The sequence below is a fragment of the Procambarus clarkii genome, chromosome 83, assembly GCF_040958095.1.
Source record: "Procambarus clarkii isolate CNS0578487 chromosome 83, FALCON_Pclarkii_2.0, whole genome shotgun sequence".
Classification (NCBI taxonomy): domain Eukaryota; kingdom Metazoa; phylum Arthropoda; class Malacostraca; order Decapoda; family Cambaridae; genus Procambarus; species Procambarus clarkii.
Window position 1 is genome coordinate 8,771,683 of NC_091232.1, and position 23,234 is coordinate 8,794,916.

The 23,234-nt window shown below is 36.4% G+C and overlaps 2 protein-coding genes across 6 annotated transcripts in view; one reads left to right on the forward strand and one right to left on the reverse strand.

The window, feature by feature from the left end:
• On the forward strand, positions 1 to 13,338 carry LOC123768678 (uncharacterized). Of its 3 annotated transcripts, none has more exons than XM_045759358.2 (4): positions 1 to 63; positions 3,645 to 4,265; positions 8,794 to 8,962; positions 9,916 to 13,338. In XM_045759358.2, the coding sequence occupies exons 2-4, from the start codon at positions 3,749 to 3,751 to the stop codon at positions 10,088 to 10,090; spliced, it is 861 nt and encodes a 286-aa protein (XP_045615314.1). In that variant the 5' UTR covers positions 1 to 63; positions 3,645 to 3,748; the 3' UTR covers positions 10,091 to 13,338. The 3 variants fall into 3 exon arrangements, with proteins under 3 accessions (XP_045615314.1, XP_045615312.1, XP_045615313.1); XM_045759356.2 differs by having other exon boundaries at positions 31 to 455; XM_045759357.2 differs by having other exon boundaries at positions 37 to 193.
• LOC123768676 (progranulin) overlaps positions 11,783 to 23,234 on the reverse strand; it is a 22,069-nt gene continuing 10,617 nt past the window's right edge. For all 3 annotated transcript variants that reach the window (XM_045759354.2, XM_045759353.2, XM_045759352.2), the window contains exons 6-11: positions 21,671 to 21,776; positions 19,870 to 20,045; positions 18,506 to 18,709; positions 16,716 to 16,856; positions 13,731 to 13,868; positions 11,783 to 12,326 (exon numbers count right to left, since the gene is read on the reverse strand). In XM_045759354.2, the coding sequence (XP_045615310.1) occupies positions 12,189 to 12,326; positions 13,731 to 13,868; positions 16,716 to 16,856; positions 18,506 to 18,709; positions 19,870 to 20,045; positions 21,671 to 21,776 (903 nt within the window). In that variant the 3' untranslated portion in view covers positions 11,783 to 12,188. The remainder of the gene's footprint in view (positions 12,327 to 13,730; positions 13,869 to 16,715; positions 16,857 to 18,505; positions 18,710 to 19,869; positions 20,046 to 21,670; positions 21,777 to 23,234) is intronic.

The window sequence follows — 23,234 nt, forward strand, 5'->3', positions numbered from 1 at the left end:
CAGCAGGTGACCAGGCATCACTGCGGTGTTGCAAGTCAGTGCAACGCTGACCGTTGTGGGAGGGTGAGTGTACTGGGGACTCTTTTGCATCTGCAAGAGAACGCAACAATATCCTATATCACCTCTCACTCCCATAACGTAGTGCAATGGTTCTAAGACGCGATACTTCGTGTTGCAAGGATGTGGAAATCCAGTACGATATCACATGTTGCCGTTTAGAAACCATAGTCGTGTTTGTGCATAACACATATTTATTTTGATAAAACAAATCAAAACATAAAATAATCGAATATGTTGAAGCTGCTGATGTGTTTCCACATTATGTGTGACGACCGCTAGGCAGAAAACTTTCTCGTGTGTAAATAGTGAAACCAAACAATAAGTGAGCCAGCGAAACATAACGGATTCAACATTTTGCACTTGTTGGAGACTTCCGTGTGACACATAACCATCAGGTATGACGAATATGTATACACAGTGAATAATGCAAGAACTGGAACTAGGTTTGTTACTGTATCATCGTTGGTGCTTTATATGGCTATAAAACATCACAAGAGCTAATTATATCACGTTTTGCAATATCGGAGTTAAGCTCGTTTTTTAGATATTTTAGATAATGTGGGTTAGGTTTGATATTGGTCAATAGTTGATAATATCAGTCTGATTACTTTTATGGTGTGAGTCTACTCTGACTTTTCATAATATCAGGGAAGGCTGGGCGTTCTAGCGATTTATTGTAGAGTAATGCTATGGCCAGTCTACACCACTTGAAGCTATTTTGTTTTACTTAGGGTTAGTATTTCAGAGTGGCTGCCTGCTTTAGCTTTAAATGAGCGAAGTGTATAAATAACATGTGAAGAATTTGCTGGGGATAGATACAGATAATCGGGATAGTTGCCTGTGAGATAGTTGCCTGTGACACTTACGTTGGTTTTGTAAAGGTTGTTCCAGTGGGTAAGATGAAACTATTGACTTCAGTGGTAGTGTCATTGGCTGGAAGCATGTTTTCCCCGTCTCTAGCAGGGTATGTCGATTTATAATAATAATAATAATAATAATAATAATAATTTACTGTGTCGAGGGACAGAAAGACAGAGTGTCTGACAAACACTCGTGCTTTATATAAGATAAACATGTCTTCTGACAGACAGAAGACACGTTTGGCTTATATCACCTGAATGCTCTACATTAGAGAAAGAAACGTTAAAACGAACATTGGAGCTCAGTTCCTGGGCCCATTATGTGCCTTTGCAACCGCTCCCCCAACTGATCACTGGATACGTGTTTGAGGTGCATAATAATGAACTAAACCGAATAAATTGATTCACCGGTAGTGGAATAATCAGGGCGAGGGAGGATGGATGAAAGTGTAGTGTCAGGAGCCTGTGGAGGTGTGAGGAAAGAGTGCGCCTGGTGCAACATTTGCTACGCCTCAAAAGCAATAGTTGCATGCAGAAATGGTGCCCAAATAACGGTCAAGCTAAAAACTTGAAGAAAAAAGTAGCGGTTGCAAGAAAACAACACTGCTAGCAGCAGTTGTGTTGTTGTTTTTTTTAGATTCAGATACGCGGAACAAAACGTTTCAAGTAGCACGGGCTATGGTGAGCCCGTAGTGGACTTACCTGGCACAAGAGCTGTATGTGTATGCCAGAAGCAGGATGTTGCGGCCCCGAGACGCTGTCTTCCTAAACCTGTTTAGTGCACGTGGAATTCTACCCCCCCCCCCCCCCACCCCCACCCCCCACCCTCTGGGTGGTTGGTGATCCCAAGGATGGGTGGCGGAGGGAGGGAGGTCCTGGCACTGGGGAAAGCGGCTGTGGGGTCGGGGAGGAAGGTGGGGGGAGAACTTATGTTGTTGGTTTAGAGTCAGCTGCTCGGAACAAAAGTTCCAAGTAGCACGGGCTATGGTGAGCCTGTGGTGGTCTTACCTGGCACTGGGGCGGGGCTGTAACTAAATGAGTAGAGGAATGAGCGCCTTATGGAAGGTGAGGAAGGAGTCTCGCTGAGAGAAAGTTTGGACGTTCCTCCTTACTCCCCCCCCCCCCCCACACACACACACACATTCTTGATTTAGACCTTGCTGGTGCCTCCAGAGTCCAGACGCTCGTCCACCCAACCCTCCTCCATGATTCAGATGACCGACTACAAGAATACGCAATAACCGTACTCAATGACAACGCCAAATGCAGGAACTTACCGTGTGTAATATAACGATAAATTATCACAAGCTGTGTTAAACACTTTACATGATAACATAGTATGGACTCTGAACACGTATGTTGTATTTTTTGTGATCTAGGTTACTACTAGGCTGTTGTTCTTTAAGATTCGCTACTTGGAACAAAACATTCCAAGTAGCACGGGCTATGGTGAGCCCGTAGTGGACTTACCTGGTACAGGAGCGGGGCTGTAATTAACTCTCTGTACTACTAGGCTTAGGCTATAAATACCTCTTGGAGGGGGGGAGAGGTGTTCTGTTTTAGGCCTATCCACTGCGTGATGACATATTACTTAAAATCTTTGACATGTGTCCCAGATTGGCCTAGTGTAGATCAGCCCGTATTAGCGAGCGTCCCCAACGTCAAGCAACTGTCGTACTAAAGTGCCTTATCCTAATTTACCAGAGGATCCATGAACAGAAAACGAGACATTATGTCAATTTCGTGAGGCGCTATCATTTTCGAGTACGACAGTCTTTGGCCTTAGATAAGGTTTACGTCACAATACTGTGTTATTACGAGGACGGGTTGTGTAAATACTACACACACTGTAAGCTTACACTGCACACGTTTCTTTCCTCTTGCCTTTCGTTACTGCCCGAAACGCTTTGCGTAATAGTGGCTTTAGGCATTGTGTGTACTAGCTCTATCTATAAATTCATCAATATTCGTATCACCCCTTGTATGTATGTATGTACTTTACCTAAATAAACATTTGAATTTTCTTGATCTCATGACCGTGGACCGTAACGTGAACTAAAACATTGTAGGTTAACTAGATCACTACATTTGTAACATATTCACATATATGAGGCAAATTAAAAATGTAACTAATTTACCACAGATGTAAATTGGTTCCCTGAAGAATAATGAGGTACAGTTTCTGAACCCATTATGTGAATCTATAGCATATCCGTCATTACCCATAAGATGGACGTAAGGGCCATAATAAACTAATTCAACTAAACCTAAATTAGTTACTGCTATGATGTATAAATTAACTAGTAATCAATGTTCCACAAAAAAAATAAAATAAACTTTCTCCTTGCCCTCCCACTGCCATAGTAGGCTACGTGGTCCAATATTCCCTGCCCTCTAGATCGGCGCCCTCTAAACCCAGAATGTCGGAGCAGTTTTTCTTGCCGGACAAAAAACTCAGTTTCTTGTAACACTCGAACCTGTTACCCTCATTCCTAGGTGATGTTCATCCCACTTGTAATATGTATATTGCTGGGTTTTTTTTTTAAGAACTCTAAGATTGAATTTGATTCAGGCTGGATCTGACCTCAACTAAGGTCAGATCCTCACCCTCACACTTGGTTATAAGAGAAGACTGGCAGAATTATATACATAAATTAAATTTACGGGTATTTCACCAGATGATCCCAAATACTGAGTGAAAGCTAATATGTAATTTCTTTGCAGATCAATTATGGAAAACAAACCGTGATAATTGCAATATGTTTTAATAGAAAAATGCCAGATATGGACAAAAACATGTGAACGTTAGAAATTTAGAGCTGTGTAACATGCTATCTACCTCATCACTATCCACCACATCACTTTCAAAAATGGTGACGAAGGTGACTTTAGCGACTGTAGTGGTGATAATGCTGGCCGCACCAGCACACACCTTCTTTTTGGACAACCTACTTGAGGACGTCGAAGAGGCAATCTATACCACAATCGTCAAGCCTGCTGGAGGAGTCTTACTTGGGGGCGGCACCGGAGTAGTGTACAACGCTCTCAGCTTCCATTTTCTCCACCCATACATAGAGAGAATAGGGTCGAGTGTGATCTCTCAAGCCGTCTATGCCATCAGCGGGGTCGTACAAGCCATTGGAACTATTATAGTGGAAATCGTTACAGCGTTCATCTTTATAATAATAGAAATCATCACGGCGGTTATAGAGGTGAAGATACAAGTAGTATATTACGCCTTTAGGCTTCTAACGTCGTTTATCATTCCGGGAGTTGGCAGAGATTTTAAGGAGGGCGACGAGGTGGTTGATAACGGCAGGCACACACGCTCCGCTAATGAGTCAGGTGAGTAATAATGAGCATGATTACTTATATGTGTTTTAGATGATAGATCTTAAAAATGTTATCTTATTCTGTTATTATTTTCGTTATTATCGTTATCTGTTATCAAAAATTTGGATGATAATCTTAAAAATGACCCATTATCCTTTACCCAGTTATCGTATCACCTCATACGCAGTGCTTTAGAAACTACAACTTTATTTTTTTTCATAAATATATAGTTTTGTTTATAGCTTCAGTGTATCCTTTGGCTCACCTAATGCTGAGTAATAATTTTTTTTATTAATCTTTAGTTACCCAATAATGCACTTAAAAGTAACCTAATCTTTTTCCCCCTTTTTTTTTTGGTCTAGCTTCTAGTGGTAAAATGAAATTGTTTCATTTCCGGTACCCATTAGGTATCAGCCTCTGCACTCTAACATGATAACAATTTGTTTTCCAGATGGGGTCCCACGACACTAAATATACTCTTACAGGATTCTAAAAAATCTTGTAAATAAACTGTTTTCCTTTTAGCAGTTTTGTAGCCATATAATTGAATGCCAACCTAAAGTTGTTCGTATATTTACACTATCTCGACCTTTGACCTGTATACCTCAGAAAGAATTCTACCTTGGTACCTTGGCATCACTGTCGGCTCTATCAAGGGAAAGAAAGAGGAGCTCAACCAACTCATAGGGACATGTAAAAGTCGACTCAGGCCACTGAAAGTTGTGACCTATATTAGGCATGGGGCCTCTATTGCCCTGCTTAAAATTATGTACACAGCCTATGTGCGCTCCGTCATAGACTATGCCGCACCAGCTTTATGCACCTACTTCCAAAGCGACATGAAAAGGATTGAGAGCATACAAAATGAAGCCCTGGTAATCATTCTTGGAGTCCCCAAGAACTCCCAAAACATCTAATTTACGGGAGGGGTTGTCTCCCCAGTGTTAAGGGGGAGGAGATTGATAGAGAGAGTAAGGGGGGTGAGAGGAGGAAAGATTTAGAGAAAAGGGGAGTGGCAAAATTACCAACAATTTCGGGAGAGACAGACCCGGGCATAGCCGGGATGAACAGGGGTTAACGGATGAAGAAAAAGTGGCGAAGAGTGGTAGGGCGGTAGTTAAGTGGTGGTTAATACCAGGGAAGGTGATGAATGGTCGAGAAGATGTGAAGAGCAGGAAAGAAATGAATTTAAAGAGATGGAAGAGAGAGGGAATATTGAGAAAGACGTGGGAGTGGAGAGATGTGAGAGAGACCCAGGCGCCGCCGGGTCCCTCTCCTAGTATATATATATATCAACCCAAGAACAACCAGGAGAACAATGTCTTTCTTAAACCTCTGAAAGTTATTAGAAAGAGAATGAATAATCCCCAGTGTTAAAAGCAAAATCAGGGAACCGACTGCTAAGATAGCCAAATTTAGATAGCCAGAGACTTCCAATACAATGACATTGGAAGAGTCGTCAAACTCCTGTGGATGTTGGAATCTATGGAAATGATCGAGCAGATATGCTTGCTGCTGACGGCGCTTAATGAGACTACATTGAATATTTCATACCCAAGACTCTGCTACAAATTGGAGGTATTATCAGGCAAAATCACCGTAACAAGGTAACTGAGGAAGGGAACTATCAGGGGAAAGCGACAAGCCATTAGACTATATAGCCCTTGGAAGGGGGTCAGGTTAAGGATTTGGGATGAGACGATGGGTGATGGGGGGGATTGTACCCAACCACTTGAACAGTCGGGGATTGTGTCCAACCACTTGGACAGTCGGGGATTGAACGCCGACCTGCATGAAGCGAGACCGTCGCTCTACCGTCCAGCCCAAGTGGCTGGACATAACTGAGGAAAGAAGGATAAAAGCACAAACCAGTGATTCTGTATGCTGGTACAATGCAGTTGCAGCTGGCAATCCCAATTTATGGACGAAGATAGAATACTTGAAATCAATCTTATGATGGGACAAAAGCTTCTGTGTGATAACAAAAACAACATTGTGTCAGTTGAACTGTTAGAACACATACTTAATGGAACCAGCGAGTCTAAGTGGATTCAAAGAACAGCCACTCATATTAAATTGATGGGACTGCACAATGAAAGAGTACAGCACTTCCTTCCACCCTGGCAGGTAGTACTTTTTGACATCCTGACGCCTGCATAACTCACCAAGAAACTAATCACAAACAACCCTCATGCTCAGCTTCCTGCTAAATTAAGCACCGTGGAACACATCCACAATATACAAACTGAAAACATCGCACAGACCATATACCCTGAAGGATTACTCAATAAAGCTACCGGGAAAGCAGGAAGTGCTGTTATTGCTCATCAGCCCGATGGCAGCACAATTCAAAGGAATATAAGAATTAGTATGGGTATCCACAATGCAAGCTGAGTTGGTAACAATACTGTTAGCACTCAAAATTATTGATAACACCAAAGTAGACAGCTTAATTATTTCAGACTCCCTTACCTCACTACTAGCAATAAACAGTTTGCCATCAAGTAATAACGTGCTTGTCTCAGAAGCCAGACATAGATATATAAGCATACTTAGCAAGAGGGTAAATATAAAAATGTTGTGGATTCCTTCTCATCTTGGCCTGCAGGAACATGATAAAGTTGGCGCCCTTGCTAAGGTTGCAGTAAATAAAGACAGTATTGAACGGAATCTTGAGTTATCAAATAGGTCCCTTAAAAGTGTCATTAGACGAGAACGCCTGGATGGATTTGAAGAAAGTAGAACAGTGTAAACTGGAACTAGCAGGTCCATTGTTTATCACAATTGAATGTGTGAAGTAAAACATGTGTATGGGGCAAGTAACAAAGTCAGCAGACTAACAGACGTTGTCACAGCTCAAATAAGACTTGGTTACAAGTATCTCTGGCAGTTCGGCTTGTATAGGGATCTAGATGAAGTAAAGTGTAAAGTGTGTGGACAGACACACTCGAACACTATATCTTGGATTGTAATAAAATTGAGCCATTTAGAGATAAATCTAAGCTCACGCTGTATGATATGACAACCTATCTTATTAACAATGATAAAATACCTGAAATCTTTGCACTGTATCCATATTTCGCTTCCAGTAGATAAACGACGTATGAGATTAAGAAACAAGTAGTGTATTGTGAAGACTAATAATAAACAGCAGCCTTCCTTTATGCATGTATTAACATAAAATAAGTGTTGAGCACCTACCTTTACACGGAAGAAGACACTGGTTCAATTCCTTGCTGCTCTAATGGAATGTTTACAGCGCTTTCTTTTTTTATGCTATGTGCAGCGTGCATGAAGGTCTTCTGCTCCTGGTGGCTGCACATCACCTAGTCACTTCTCCAACCCACACTCAAGCCATACTGTGGCCTCACTGGGACACACATGTAAATGTAAATGTTCAATGTAAAAATTCTGTCAGATAACAATTAATATTAGTATATTTTATGGTTTCCTGCATTTTTCCAGATAAGGTGTATTGTTTCTATTGCTAATTATTTGTTACAAATACTGTATTTCCAGTACAGTACGTGTGTAAATTATTTTGATAGCTGGGCTTTGCACTTGACTGAGTGCAGGACTTTTTATAGAGAAACTGTAATGTAATCAGTTAGAAATCAAATGTTACCAACCCTTCCTCATCGATCATATTCTCTATTTAATTACATATTAAGGATCCCATTGTGCTCATTATTTTAAGTTTCGTTTAGATTGAAGTTGTCATGTTTATTTGAATAGTTGCTAGTTCTAGTGTCAATCTATTGGCATTAAATTTGGCTTAATTATAGGATAACTTTGTCACCTTGCAATAATCTTTGGAAGCTGAGGTCTCACTGCTTGAATATAGTAATGTAGTATTATAGTTTGCAAAAAAAAATAGTCAAATTTGAGCCTCTGGAACTCCACAACGTAGCCTTGGTAATCAGCTGATTCACAGCTGATTCTCAAATCATACTTGTGCAACCAAAAATAATTATTTATCATTTTATAAAACTGAAATTGGATAAAAATTTGTAATGTTGAACATTAACTACTGGGTAGACAGTTGATATCTAATAATCACATAACACATTTTTCTTGCAAAGCGATGATCAGTTATACAACACCCATATGTTACAGCAACATCATGACCAAGCTTTGTAAATGTAGTACTTTATTGTTTGTTCTTCTAGATGTTACATAATTTTACTAAGGTAACATGTGTACTGTAGTGCTCTACATTTCCCAGTAATTTGTCATTCATTTATGCTGGCTATACATATTACAAATGCATTCCAGATAAAAGGTAAATAGTCATTTAAGTATCCAAATTTGTTTGGATACTTAAAGTATCCAAAAGGTGTAACTCTTCCCTCTAAAGCTCTCCTACACATTCTGCAAAAATAATAAAAAATTATATTACATATATAATTACTATTCCACACATTTTGGAACATCTGGTAATACCTAAAAAGTATTTATGGGTTTAGTGTAGGCCTATATACAGTTAAAACATATATGCATTTAAAGAATAACCTTAACTTTACAAATTTTAACCCAACAGTAACAGTGTCGAGACACCATGAATTAGAACTCAATAATCTGAAGCAGGAGTTCGAAAGTGCAACTCAACACGACTCTAAACAATGTCTTCCTCTTGTGTTCTGCGACATCTATGCCAACACTGATGACCACGTCTTCATTCACGAAGCAATATTTAGGAAAGCCTTCAGGTAGGACCCCTTGATTGACCTTAGTCTGCAGACATGGATTCAGTTAATCTGAATCTGTAAGACTGGGTGATGAGAAGGTAATCATCAGGGTAAGGCACCAAGCAGTATGCATGTAGCACTTGGAAAGGATATGTAGACAATGTGATGGAACAGTAGCCAACCACTTACACCATTGGGGATCAAATGCCAGTGCAATTACCCATGATCACAATTGTTTGGAAGAATTGTGATTTTTTTGTGTAAAGACCTTAGGAAATTCATTTCTGTACTGGATTAAATATTCTCCAATTACTTTCAAAACATTCTTGGTTCCATTCATCTGTCACAGTACTATTTTGCAAAGCAATCTGGCAAATCCTTTACATTTACTTCATTCCTTATCCACACCTTTTAAAACTTCCACACTGATGTCCTTGCCTTATTTTTGCATAATTCTTCTACCATATTACCTCGATCACACCAGCAAAGCCAAATCACAATCAGATTTTTACTTTTTAAATATATTCCATCCATCACCATTTAAAAAACAGTACACTCCATCTACATCTTCCTTTCTCACCAGCCAATATTCTCTTTCAATTTAAAGCTCTGCAAATGCCTTCTAATAGTCAATCATGTTGCTTATATTTATTCCTGTTTAATTTTATTTCTGCAATAGTAAATAGTTGCATTAAACCATTATTTAGAATAATTTATGATATATTTTATTTGCATTTATATACGAACCACAGAAATTGGGTAATACATTGAGCCCATAATATTTGGGAGTTAAAAATAATGCATTCAAGATGCATTATTTGCATCCTTTCTGTAGCATTATACAGTATGCTCCTTTCTGTAACCTCAAGAAAGGAGCATATTATGTTACACTTATTATACTATTCCTTTTATTCTTAATATAGTGTTAAATCATAGTTTATGGGTTTAAAGTTTTAATTTATCTCTACCTGCAGATCCTACTTTGCCAAGAAATCAATTCCGGATTGGGCAAAACAATATGTTCGTGCAGCTGACATAGGAGTCATTACAAAATCTTCGGCTTCCTGTAGAGAATCATATCCATTATGTCGCTTCTCTGCATACTACCTGAGGAAACTCATTGCTAAAGCAATGAATGCAATAGGCTAGACTAATTTATTGCAGGCTTATTAATGATTCATTGTGATATATTAAATAAGAAATACCCAGTAATCACAATAATAGTATTAAATAAACATGAATATTTTTTAATTATGTGATTAATTTCAAATACTGTAGATATCAATAAAAATCTTTATTGATGTATATTTAAACTATTTTTTCTATTAAAACAATATTTGATTTGATCACCTTTAGTTTGTCAGTTTAATCCTCAACTGGCTTTTATTATTGTTTATTTCTATGCTGTATAAAGCTATAACAATTGGATATGATTTTTTGTTAACTCTTAAAAGAATTTAGTGTCAATTGTATGTTCATTGATTATTAAAGTACTTGTTATTTTGTTCTCAGATTTAAAGATTAATTTATATGCTTGTTTACCACTCAAAATGCTGTACAGTATAGCATTATAAAATTCAATTATAACTGTCAAGTCTAAATTAAACACTATATCCCATTGTAATGTACCGTAGATATAAGTCAGTGACAAGGTCAAAAGTGTACTGTACTGTGCTTTCATTAAAGCTGCAGAAAAATAATAGCTCATTTCAAATATGAATTAAGCCAAAAATACACAAGAAACTTCTCCTTGGCATCTTTGAATTATATAATACAATTGTCATGAACACTTTCCAAAATACATTAGTATCTTCCATGTCGCAAGTTTTCCTTTGACAGAAGAGATTTTAAAGTACTCAGGCAATGAGTTTCAGGAAATTTTGTGAGGTTTACTCACTATGTACTGTTCAGCCAAATGAATTTTGGTTGTTTCTGAACCCATTTATGCCTTTAACCTATTCCACTTACTATCCACAGGATGGGTATGGGGTTCATAATATAGGAACTATTACCAAATATATATATGGATAATTATTTTGAGGGGAGAGGGGGGGTGAGGGTACTTGCTCAATTTCAGTTTCTGTCATATCAATATGAGGAGATATTTTCCTGATATTGAACAGAAACTTGTCATAAGTACCATGACAAAGCCACAATATATCCTATGGATGTTAAACAGTAATGGCAATACTAACACATCATAATGATTAATACATTGATTGAAATATTAGAGTAAGTTTAAACTACAGGATTTAAATATCCTGGATATAAATAATATTGTAAAATTAATCATGGTAACAATGATAAATTATTAATTGTGCAAAAACTACTTTATTAAATTTGCAAGCAATTCCAAAGTAATTATCAATTTAGCCCTTTTATTTTTTTTTTTAAGAAATCCTGCTCCTTTAACAACATGGCTTTAATCGGAAAACAAGTTGCCCATTCATTACAATAATTTTATATTTACTTTCCCTCCCACATAACATAACTTGCCTTCAGTACATGACACTTGTAAAGTCATGTATCATTGTTATACACTAAAACTACTGATGATAGGAAATTGTTTGAGTATTTATAAAGTAGTGAGAGTATGTGACAAAGCATTGCAAGTTCTAATTAAATTCAAACAATAATAAACTATATCAAGAGCTCAGTCTAATGTTTTGAAATGAGCTGCCACTAAGCAGGAGTCCTCATCTTTGATTATGAACAAAAGGGTTCCAAAATCATAATTGTTTTTAAATTTATATTATAGATTGGTTACCCTTAGCCTTTGTCTCAAAAATTGTCATATACTGTATATATATATATATATATATATGCAAAATAAAACGCCAATGACCTTAAAATTTGTATATTAAGCAGTACAAATTTTTATAAAAAAATTTATTTACAATTGTTGTAAAAAGGGTGATATACAAAAATATTTGTATTACATCTTGCACACCTAAATAATTTTTTTCTGGAAAATGCAAGACATGATTTAAAGTTAATTGCTGTTGAAGTTGGTTATAATATATTTCACTCTTGCAATATATGAGATGCAAATTACTCATGAGTGCCTTTTTTAATTTACATTCTATGTATCATTAAATATAGCAGACACTCAAGACATATTTGTTTACACTCAAGACATTAATTTAAAATATGACTTACAAGTGACGAGAGAATTAATAACAAATAATACTAAGCGAGTCAAAGTTTGATGAGCAATGGCAGCAGCATTACTCTATCTCATTCTTCTTTAAAAACTAGGTGACAAAGGTGTCTTGTTCAGAAATGGTAGCAAATTTGAAGCGACTCCTGGCACTCTTTCACAGCCTCCTTCTGTGCACCAGTAACCATATGGACAACATGTTTCCATGTCACCACAGCATGTTGCCTATGGGAAAAATAGACCACAATGAACATATTAAGCTTTTATACAATTAATTCAGTCAGATGTGTCACAATAAAAGACAGGACAGAAGACATTCCACTTAAAAATTCATAGCAGTAATTGAAAATCTGTTAAAGGCAATGTCTTGATTGTCCAGATTAATGAATTCCAAAGTGTTCTGTCGCAAAGATTTCCTTTAGTGCCATAATTTAAGTGTCTTTTTAGCACAAGATTTGTTATTTAGTACATTTAGACATCAAATATGGAAGAAAGCAATTTAAAAACTCTTAAATTTTAATATTTATTGTTTATATATATATTTATATTTAATGAATATAATGATATTCCTGATGATTCGAATCCATAATTTATCCAAACACAAGCTCAATTATTTCTTTCACATTAAAAGTGATTTTAGTTGCCCATCAAATTTTGGTTTGTAAGGGAAGAAGCAACTAATGTCCAGGTGCCAAAAATACTTTTAATTACTGTTTGTCTGGTCATCAAAATTGTAATTTGGGTCACAAAAACCATTCAATAAGTTTGCCTTGACCTTCCATTAGATCAGTAATTCCCAAAGTGGGCAATACAATCCTCTAGGGGTAAGCTCGGAGTTCCGTGGGGGCACAAAGACACCACGGGACAGCAGAAGCATTCTCTAGCTTTAATTATAGACACATGTTAAAAAGTTCACAGTTGCATTTTCATTATATTTGGTGGAGCAAGGTTATACTGTGGTTGTTCAACATCTGATGAAGCAAAGAAATCAAATTCAGATTGCTGAATATGGAGATTTTAAACTTCTGTTCAGTAACGTTAGATTCGACATTGGAAACTGAACATATTATCAAGGTTGTTCACCATATTAACAGGGCTGACAAGAAAGGGATTTGTTTGCAATACCCCTCTATTTATGCACTTGTGTACTGTATAAATTAATGACTTTCATACTTTGTAAAACTGGTGAATCAGATTTTGAATAAATGTGTAAATATATTAATGCTAATGTTATAAATTTTGTTTAATTAATGTCTTCCTTAGTGGGTCACATACATTGTTATTTTCCCTTATAATTTTTTATGGTAGGTAGGGGCAATATTTACATCCATGGCCAGCAGTTACAATACCAGTCTCTTCGACTAAGTTCCAGGCTCAATTCTCAGTAGTCAAGTTTATGTGACTCTGGACTGGTTCTTAGAAGTGAAAAATTCAATCGTAATAATGGCACTGAAGGCTCAAACTGAGTAGGGGGCACTAGAGATGAACTTATAGAACCAATTGGGTGGGAGTACAACAAAGTTTGAAACTCACTCGGCTAGATAAACTGAAAACTACTAAAGCGAGTAAAATTATTAACTAGTATTTGGAAGAATACAATTCACTAAACAAAAAAAAAAGTTATCTTACTTGCACCATTGGACAGCAACCAAATCCACCACTAGCTATTTCACAGCAAGTGTTTCCATCAGGACACTGTGACTGCCTATCAGGGCATACCACATTACTGATTTCACCACTTGGCATTGCTAAGGCAAGGCTTTCCACCTGAAAATCAAGATGAATATTATTAATTCTCTTTTTAAAATTACTAGTTTTGCAATAAAATTCAAAAGCAATTCTGTACTGTAATTTGAAGAATACTGTATAGTTATGCTGCAAGATTTAGTAGGAACATAACTTATGCTTCAGATATGGTCATTATTACATTGTTGTTCTCTATACCATATTTGCATGAATATTAGCTGACCATCAACTATAAATCAGTGTGAATTTCAAACACATTTCATGGAAAAAAAAGACTGCAGTGAATATAATGAAATGCCTCTTTCTGGCAAAAAGGTGGCCTATGTGGCTCCCAGTAACTAGCAGCTTGAGATAGTTTCACACATATAGGTCAGCTCTAAGTGTTCTTAATAGCCTACTGGAGTTCAGAATCTAAAACCTGGTCCCCCTCACAGTGGTACAGATTTATAGTTACCCCTAACTGAAGACAAACCCCAAAAAGGGAAGTGAAGCAAAACAACTGCAAAGATCACAAAGTAAATATATAAAGCAGCAAACAATTCATCCAGAAGTTAGGTCATACCCCCTCCTGTAACAGCTGGCTACCACCAGGTAGCCCCCTATAACAACTACCAGCTCCCATGTCAACAAACCTCATTCCAGAGCCTAAGACAATGAACTGGTAAAGGAGAAAGGGAGCAGGGAGCCAACGAGATCCCTTAAGAGTTTCATTACATAAACTCTTCGTTTCCGGACGGGGGCTAAACGGTGCATCTCTGTAGCTAACCACGCAAAGAAAATTGACTCACTTAGATCAAACTCCCCAAAAGTAAGATACCAGTACAAGACACCTTACCCAGAGCAACACAAGCACAGAGAGGACCAGGGAAACTGATTAGGTAACAAGCACTAGGGCACTGATAGATCCCTAAAATACCAATACCTAGCCTAAGACATTTTAGAAAAGACAGCAGTCAAAGCCATAAACTTTTGCAATGTAAGTAACATGGTTGCAATACCCAGCACTGAAGCCAAAACATACAGGCTGCCCCTAGAGAAGGACAGAAAAAATCCAGGTGCAAAAAATAGGATGTCAAATCCTCCTATAATTATGTAATATACTGTACATGCAAGTTATACTCCTACAGTATAATTGTGATGAAAATAGAATGTAATTACATATAATTCAAGTTGAAATATATTAGTTTTATAGAGAAATACTATCAAAAACAAAACAACCAGCATTGAATGTAATGAAACGCCATTTTCTGGGTGAGCCTCTGAGGCTCCCTGGAGCCATCAGGCTAATGTGAGATATTAGACCAGGGAATTGGTCTATGGAGTCCGACCTACCGGGGACCACAAGCAAGAACCCGACCCCCTCAAAGAGGTTGCAGGGAGCAATGGCCCTGGAAAACCCCAGTGATTGGGGGTTTCCTTATCTGCCATCGATCGGGGTCAGGCACCCAGAAAAGTAGGCTTATTAAAACAAACCTCACCGGGATTTTCCAGGGCCATTGCTCCCTGCAACCTCTCTGAGGGGGGCCAGGTTCTGGCTTATGGTTCCTGGTAGGTCGAATTCCACAGACTAATGCCCCGGTCTAATATATCACATATTAGCCCACTAGCTCCATGAGCCACAGGGGCTCCCCACAGAAAAGTACAATTACCAATATCTTCCCAAATCCTCATATAATTACATATTAGATAAATAAAATATTTTCCTACAGAATTATTGAAAATTATAGTAATTTGTACTAATGTTATTACACACAATTCAAGTTGGAAAGGTATTCGATTTACTGTATAGCAAAATATGACCAAAAACTAAAAAGAAATATTAACCCAAAACTACTCATCTCATATAATTATGTAAATAATAGATCAAATATTTTTCTATAGTATTATTGGTAATGAAAACTATGTGAATACACATAACTCAAGCTGGAAATATACTAGTTTTAAAGTGAAATGCCATTTATACTCGGTAATGCTTTATTAATCATATGGGGCCCACCCGTATCTTAGTTAGCTGAATATTTGAGTTAAAAGTTTTTTTTACAATGAGTGTCCAAACATTAACAAATTCAAATTTATTTGGGTTTCTCATTTGGCAGAAATGACAGTAACATGAATATCCATTAGTTCAAGCACTCAAACTCTTATTTATTTGGGCTTCCTGTTCAGTGTAACCTTTTAACCAAAATCTTTATTTGGGTTGAAAGGGTAACAAATTTGAATGTGAACACATTCAGATTACTAAAGAAATTCAGTTACTGGAATCCAAATTACCAAGCTCTTGCAATACATTAAATAAATCCAGAATGCTACTGATGTGTGCAATGATGCATGAATAGTTAACAAAATCAAAGTTTAGGCATTGGAAAGTTTATGGGTCTGGTGTGAAAAAGATCCCTTACAAGAATACATTTTGAAAGAATGAAATTTTCTCACTTCAAAATGAGTATAAGTCGCTTTCTCTTTTATATATAGTACTTGGTTTATACTTCTAGTAAAACAGTCAGAAAATTATGTGGCTGGTTTTTATTTTGGGAATGGAAAGTTTCACTAAGTGGAGGTACCAGAAGTACAATCACAAAAATGGCTAGAAGGCCAAATAACATTAATTGAATTAGGTTCCAATGAAATTTGAACGAGAACCTTTGGCACATAGAAGATTTTTTGGCACTGAAAACTCAATTAGCAAAATTTGAAGACTAAATAGCAAATTTAACATTTAGTTGTTAAATATTGCTCAGTCGGAAAAGACGTGGTTGTGATAATCCTGTGCAACCTGGTTGTGACAGCAATGTATAGGCTTATAGACAATAACCAAGCATGACTACAAAAAAACAAAAACTATTAAAATTAAGCCATAGATAAACCTACCTCTTTAATCTTAATTGGTGCCGAGAACTGATTCAGCAAAAGTTCAAGATTATTTGGAGAATCTGCTCTTCTCCTGCATCCACCATTAACACAATCATATCCATGGGGACAACAGTGTACTCTATCAGGACAACAAGTTGCCTATAGGTAAAACATAAAAGCAATAAATAATACAAATTCAAGTACTATGGATCTGGAATATTTCTGGACTAGAAAAACTAGTGGAAACCTTGTATCCTTTTCATTCTAGCCCTTTTATTCTCTCCCCAAACTCCTGTTCTGAAGGCCAGTTATCTAGATAAAACATTTTTGGATGTTGAAACTATTTTTTAAGATGTATTTGGCAAAGCACGTATATCAGAGAACAACTTTTATTGCCATTTAACATTAGCAACATAGCACAATGAAAGAGTTACAGTAAACTATACATATGAATGTAAAGAATCTAAAATTAAATTCCCCTTGTAGTCATTCATAAATGAACCAGCTACTGCTGAATGATTCCCTCCATGAGCTTGCAGATGTGTGAGGCCATCTGCAAGCAACAAATGGTCGTGCTAAATGGAAATGAATCTGAATGGAGAAATGTGATAAGTGCGGTGCCACAAGGGTCCATTATAAGACCTACCCTTTTTCATATACATCAATAACATAGATGAGAATATTAAAAAACACATAAATCAAATTTGCAGACAACATAAAGACTTATGGTAAACTGGGAAATAATAATAATAATGAAACCTTACAAAGAGATCTACATGAACTTCACAAATGGTCAGAAGACTGGCAAGTGCTTTTTAATAACGACAAATGCAAAACCATGCAAGAGGGGCACGACAACCCATACCACGACTATCAAATTTAGAGCATTACATTTAATAGTATTACGTTTAATAGCATTAAGGTAGGCATGACAGGATGGATCTCATTGAAACTTTTAAAATACTGAACAAGTTAGAGGATGTTGATCTGGATATTTTCTTCAGGTCAGAGGTAACACAAAAAAGGAGCAGTGATTTCAAGTTTAAAAAGCCACAATGAGAACAGAAAATGCTTTTTCACCCACAGGGTTATCAACCCATGAAACCGCCTACCCGCCAAAGCCATAATTGCCAAAACTGTGTTGAGTTTTAAAATATACCTAGAGAAGATCATCAAGGCAAATAGGAGGACCTTCAACAAGCCACCGGCTTCCTGTCCTCATCGAGGCCACTAGGGTTAGTGGCCTCAGGTAAAATGCAACAAAGGTTCTGAGTATATGTGAGAAGCACCTTTCTGAAGAGCTCACTTGGTAGAGCTGCTCAGAAAGATGATCTGCTGCATTGTAGAACAGGATTATGAACAAACAAGAAGGGTGACAGTAGTGCTGGAACCACAGGGGGAACCTTTAAATTCTCAATCCAACTGTGAGATCTCTGAAAGCTGAATTAACATAACTCTTAAATCTCGGTAAAACCCTTCCTTGTTATCACATATGGCCATCACTGGAGCACTGAAATCACTAGTTGGTCAACTGAACCATCCATCAGTGCTACCACTAGATGATGGCACCCTACACACTGAAACAAACTTCTGAACACAAAATAAGGTGTAACAAAAAATATATCCTTCTCCAATGTTAGGCCTTGTTGAATGGGAAATTTTGCATTTGCAATTAATTATTCTAAAAAATATAGGGTAGGTCATAATAATGCAACAAACAGGAAAATGTATAAAACATGGAATTTGAGAACAAAATGCATAAGAAATAGATCTCTATGTTAATAAAAACAAATTACTTTGTGACTTACAAGAGGCATGGGGCAACATCCATAGGCTCCACCTCCAACTGGACAGCATGTTTCTCCATCATTACAATGGTATTGTCTATTTGGACATACTATTCCCACTTCACTATCCAATTTAGTTTCTGAACTTATCTTAAATTCTGGCACCTCAGACAGCATATGAGCCTGGAGGGATTGGGCAGGAACAGACCATTTCAGATTTTTTTGCTGAGGAAGAAAAATCTTTTGTAATTCACATATAATTTATTACTTTTAAGTACGTGTGGGAATGTTTCTCTTTCCTCTGGAAACTATTTCAAAAGGGGTGGCACCAAGTAGGATCTTCCCAAACATTGCAAATTTTTATTGGCTATCTGAAAATTATTGTAAGAACCATTTGAAACATGTCAAAACATTGAATATGGTTTTAATGAAAGCAAGATGTGATTACCACTTGCTTGTTCTAAGAAGCAACAAATATGAAAAGAATGAGGACTGCTTTCAGCACGCCAACACAAGTTAGCTATTATTTGGGACAGATAAGAAAGAATAATACAAATTGTAATGACACATTTCTTTCCGAGTCAATCCCTCAAATGCTCTCTAGCCAAAACCCATATGGTCAACACAGAATTGTTTTAAAAAGGTTAATATTTTCTTTAGTGTTGTTTTGCTAATACAATGAATAGTGGACCAAATCTTTCATAATACTGTTTTAATCTGGGTAAATACTGTACAAAGTTTATACAAAGTTCATTTGAGGTACACTACCTTTGATGAAGCTCAGAGATTTAAGTGTTACCATGTTTACCTTTACTCAGTAAATCAGAAAACTTACCTTTGTCAACCTCCTCTCTTCAAAGATCTGTAGTTTAAATGGGAACAGCCTAGCCACTGATCACAATAATATGTATTCATACTATTGATTATTAGCCAAAGATTTTATGTTATTAATTTGAAATTATTGTTGATACAGTAATTTCAGTAGTTTGCGAGTACAATTATAATCATAGGGTACCAAACAATTCCAAAGACAGTAGTTGAATAGCCAGGTGACGTATCAAAATACTGTACATTCAAGTGGAGTTACATAATCACAAATGGATGAACAAAATTTCAGTAGGCCTAACACAGTTAACTCTGATCTTATACTGAACTATTCAAGTATTGCAGCTGTGGTGAAACATCCAGTGAGATAGGAGAACAGACAGCATAACTGCTAGGATTGTTGTGGCAAGTACATACATTACTGAAGGCAAACATTACATGAGAGTTTAAAGTGGTTATTGTGCTTGTAATAGCATAACTGAGATAGGCTGCCCAAATGACCATTCAGTATACAGTATTTATATTTGTGCTTATTTTCATAACAATTCTTGAAAGCTCACCACATCACAGGTTCCAATGGTGGTATTGCAGGTGGTTCCATGGGGACAGCAATGCATTAAATCTGTGCAACAGACAGCATCAGCATACGGGCAGCATCCAAAACTTTTGCCAAGCATCTTGCAACAACTCATTATGCTTGGGCAAGGGTGACCATCAGGGCACTTTCCTCCAGGAACTAATGACACAACAAAACATTTATTATACAAACATATACAGTATATGGAAAGCATGCGATTATCAAAGAAATATTAAATTAGTAGTAACTTTATTGTCGATAAAGTTTTGTCATAATAATTTCTCAACTTGGTGTTTCTCTACTCTGTTGTCAGCACTTTATGCTCTCTTCAACAATAAATTTACATTACATTTAGAGATCAAATTTGCATTATTTTTTGCTTCTCTAAATGATTTGCTATAGGCAATGTATACACTTTAAAAGTCCATCAAGCGTGAACCTGAATGCACCTTTTCAACTTGTCATACGAAAGTTTACACAACAAAATTGAGACAATAAAATCTAGAAAAAGATTAATTTTCGGAAAAGGAATATAAGCGGAAACCTGTAGATATATTTCTTGTATAAAATGAGCACTGATGTTCTTCACATGTTTCGAATAAATAAGGCTTTGACAGTAGCAGTCAAGTAACCAATAAAGTACTAAACAAAACTACCTGAAATAATAAGCCAATTTTGATAAAGCGGCATACGGTAGTAAAGTGTAAGCCCACCTTCTTGTGGTAACCGTGCAAATATAAATATTTGAGTGAAATCAACAGGACAACAGTTACATTATTATATTAGGTTTGATTCTGTAGCATCCAGCTTTCCTGAGAAATGGGTTTTCTTCCAACGGTAGTCCCAGTTCAATGGATAATTGTGTAGAAATAGTGATGTTACTTTATTTTAGAGACATTGCTCAATGTCTTTTCCCACTAGTTGCATGTTAAAATTATTTTAAACTCTCCCCTGCACTCGGAAAGTTATATGGCTCAATTAGTATAATGACCTTTCACTAAGGGTTGAATGTTTCAAGCTAAGTTAACAAGTGATCGTGTTCTGTGGATACCATATAGTCACATCAAAACTTGGACAAACAAAATAATCTTACATAATCCTTATGATATTCCTACCATGTTGTTGTTTTAGATTCAGCTATTTGGAACAAAAAGTTCCAAACAACATGGGTTATTGTAAGCCCGTCATACTTATCTGGCACAGATGTGCTCGATAATTCCTATCAGGAATACATAATTAGCACATTTGGCATGATTGAAGGTAGATACTCTCCACATCTGAACCTATTACCTTTAAGCTCTCTTGTATAGAAAAAAAAATCCTTACACTATACTATGCACATCGCTAACTCTAGCCACAACACTGCTATTACATTAGTATTAAGAAAATACTACAAATCTTTTTACAATAGCAACTGAAATTGACTAAACCTGAGAGAATCAGGAAATGTTTGTAGGAATTTTCATAGTTAACTAAATTAACCAAAGATTTTTATTAGTAAAAAAATTTACCACTAACAACTAAATGGTCCATTTACAAGAGAACCTTTTTTATTATCAACATAATTAAATGTAAAAAAATTTCAGGCTGATATGCAAAAACATTCTCCAGATAAACAGAGAAAACAAAAATATTAATGTGAAAACTATAGGTATTCCTACAATGAATACCAAATAATTATGTGGTCAAAACATGCTCTGGGACAGCAAAGTTAGAAAACTCAGTAACAAAGCCATATTCTTGATAGTTGGTAACAGATTTAAATGCCAGAAAGCTATAATTACCTGTTAAATCATTTTGAACTTGATTTGTTTTAACTTTCCTGCTAGTCATTTTTGAAGACTTTGGCTTCAGACGATACGCATTCATGGAAAAGTTCATCACCTTATTCTGAAAATAAAAATCATACGTAAGGCACTCGCTTCATATTTAATAGAGCCAGTCTACATAATTTCAATAATTCTCTAAAAAGACTTACTTTATATGAAATATTTGTACTGTACAATATATCAAATACTCATATAAGGCATATACACCAACTGTACAGTACTGAATACCCTTCTTTTATATTCTTACCTTGACCTCCCAATCATGACACCATTCACATATACATTGAATGAAGGTTACATTACACAACCCTGACATACACCTATGTTAATATCAAACATGTCATACATTACACAAATAATTTTTTGACCTACACATACACTACTTCCAACAAAAGCAAACATTATAGCATTTAACACAACTCTGCGAGGCCGTCTTAATAGCATTATGGGCCCCTAGGCAAACCAGTGTGCTGGGGCCCCTACAACAACCACTTACAGGAATAAAAAGTAAATGGTCGATAATATTAAACATATATTTATTTTTTTGGCACTTCAATAAAATTGGTGTTAAAACATTAAAAACATGCTATAGAGCAGCAACTAATCAACATGACAAACATTTGAACAATACACAAGACTTGAAAACACAATAATACTCAGTAAGCTACACAGACTAGACGGTACTATATGAAATTATTATGAACTTCTTATTATAACAAGCATTTGCGGCATTTCCTTTTAAAGAATTGCTTTATTATTGGCTTGAAGTCAATGGTCTTCAGAATGACCATTTCCATGCACATGAGTGAATGCCAGTTCAAACGATGCTGCCCCATTGTGCTATGAAGCTATGTTTCATCTATCAAGAAACATTCCACAGGCTCATAGCCTTTAATGTATCAAACAGTAAATGTCAGTTGATATGTGTATGAGATGTCTGGAGTGAAATCTACACTCACTGAATTTTGACTTTTACTTCTTCAAGAATAGTACAAAATAAAACTGTTGTCCCATTAATTCAATAAATTCCTCACAAATATTTGCAGATAAATATGACGGATTCCCTTGTCCAGGATTTCCATACATTGAGATGTTCTTCCAAGAAAGAGTCAAATTCACTCAGCAACTCTAATATACCTAAATAGTTGCCATTTTTTGCTGACCCAATAATCTGATTTTCTCCATGAAATGGCAAACCTCTAGAAGCAAATAAAGTAAATTACAGAAACCAAATGTGTCAACACTTTATGCTAATATTCCCACTCTGAGCAATGTTGTTAAAGTAATAAAGAATGTACATTTCCAGTTTCTTTATGCTTTATCAAATATGCTGTCATGCACTTTTGATGTTCTCCGTTTTCATGTTCTACAATAGCATTGCTGTGCATCCAGTCATTGAACCCCATGTAGCAAAGGGAGATTCTTTCTTGGACAATAGGCAACATACAAAGCAGAATAAATGACTTTGGTATGGTGAAGAAAAAAGTAACCATTCATGTTTTGCATACTCACCATTCCG